Here is a 1,913-nt window from a genome sequence, read left to right on the forward strand (position 1 = left end):
GTGAAACGAGTCAGGCACAGAAAGAGAAATACCACATGTTCTCACTTATTGGTGGGAGCTACAAATAAATAAATAAACACACACACAAAGAAAAATACTGGGTTGGGGGGGAAGAAGACTTAACAACTACAATTCCTTGAAGTTGATACGACAAGCAAACAGAAAGGACAGTGTTGGGTGGGAGGGGGTGAGGGAGGAGGGAGGGGGGTTTCGGTAATGGGCCACAATAATCAACCACATCGTATATCGACAAAATAAAATGAAAAAGAAAAGGAAAAAAAAAAAAGCCCTCGCTCCAGCTGTCTGTGAACAGAACCTTAGAGAGGAAAGTGGCCCCACAGACTCCTGAGTGTCTCTTAAAGAACTTCAGTCCATCCTGAGCAGTGCCAAGAGCACAGACTTGACGATCACGTGGCTGAGCCCCATCCCAGCTCTGCCACTGAGCAGCCGGGAGCCTGGGCTGGTCACTCACACGTCTGAACTTTGATGCCTTATTTGTAAAATGGGAGGAGGGCAGGGAGGAACAGGTCACAACACCCACATCACACATCAGACACGAGGCATGAAAATACAGCCTCTGGCACAGACTATGTCCTGGATGAATTCTAAAAGGCTAATTCCTTCCCTCGGGAAGTGCCGTTCATTCATTCACTTACCAAGTGCTGAGCGCCATCCTTCCCGGCCCCTTTGAAACTAAAAGCCAATTAGTGCAGAGGATGGACGCTGATGACACAGAGGGGAAAGTGGCAGGCTGCAGGTTAGCCCTCTGGAGGCCGAAACAAAGAAATGAGCCTCTACCCCTCCTAGAGAGACGGACTAGCCCAGTGGTGAGAAATCGTCTGCCAGAGTACCTGGACCCGAATCCCTCTCTGCATCTTACAGGTACATGTGGCTTTGGGCAAGTCACAGCCTTGCTGAGCCCCATACTGAAAATGAGCTTATGACAGCAGTGACCTCACAGGACAGCAGTGAGACTCATGTGAGACAGCACTGAGGCAGCGCTCCCACCAGCACTGCAAGAGGAGCTAACTTATCATCCACTGCAAGAGGAGTGAGCTTGACGAGAGAAGAAAGCAGCCCGGCCTGGTTCAAAAACACGGGGAAACTCAAAGCCAGGCCGGGGCTGATGGTCAGCCGGGAGGGCATGTCCAAGGCCGCCCTCCGCTCACTGGTGCTGTCTCCGAGCAGGGCGCCCAGGCGCAGTTCTGCAGATGGAGACGTGGGGTCAACGCCCGGCCTGGCTCCTACCTGCTGCAGCCGTTCCTCCCTCTTGCCCCATGTCCTGCAGGGGCCTTGCTTGTGAGCACCTCCCTCTCGTCCTAACAGCCATCACGACCACTCACAGCCTCTAAGACTGTCAAGAGGGGGCTATTTTAGAAAATGAGTGGGGTACAGAGAGCTGCACCTGCACCCGGCACCACCACCTGAGGGAGCACCCCCAAGCAAGGGTCTCTCAAGATGGAAAGGGGATAGTGCAGCTGATGCCCTGGCCCCCAAAGCCAGCTTTCCCAGCCTGGCCAACCCACAACTGTGGAAGTGAGACAAAGCCCTCAGGACACAGGCTGCACCAATGCTTCCCTGGCCATCTAAGCTGGCCTTGCTGAGCCCCGGTTTCAAGGATGGCTCACGCCCGAGATCTTCTGAGAAAGAGCCCAGCTGCCTGGGGACATCATCCAGCTCAGCCCCCAGGTGCTTCGGAGCAGCCAGAGAGAGAAATCAGAAATCTCCTGCAGCCAGCAGGGATGAGAAGGGATCTTTGCCAGTGATAATGAAAATTTTCATGGTAACAGATGCTTGGAGAAAATTGAAAAACAATACTACAGAATTCACAAACCAGAGGGGAACTTCAGAGAAACCTGGTCGGTGAGGCTCAATTTTTCCCTCAGCACCTTCCCAGCCACAAGAAGACAGCT

General features: G+C 53.1%; 1 protein-coding gene across 1 annotated transcript in view; it reads right to left on the reverse strand.

Moving 5' to 3' along the window:
• LOC103601509 (glutamate receptor ionotropic, delta-1-like) overlaps nucleotides 1–1,279 on the reverse strand; it is a 93,765-nt gene extending 92,486 nt beyond the window's left edge. Inside the window, exons 1-2 of the mRNA XM_008585931.1 lie at nucleotides 1,249–1,279; nucleotides 1,009–1,205 (exon numbers count right to left, since the gene is read on the reverse strand). Coding sequence (XP_008584153.1) covers nucleotides 1,009–1,205; nucleotides 1,249–1,279 — 228 coding nt within the window. The remainder of the gene's footprint in view (nucleotides 1–1,008; nucleotides 1,206–1,248) is intronic.
• Nucleotides 1,280–1,913: the final 634 nt, after the last annotated feature.

Source organism: Galeopterus variegatus, unplaced genomic scaffold, assembly GCF_000696425.1.
Source record: "Galeopterus variegatus unplaced genomic scaffold, G_variegatus-3.0.2 Scaffold3764, whole genome shotgun sequence".
NCBI classification, from domain to species: domain Eukaryota; kingdom Metazoa; phylum Chordata; class Mammalia; order Dermoptera; family Cynocephalidae; genus Galeopterus; species Galeopterus variegatus.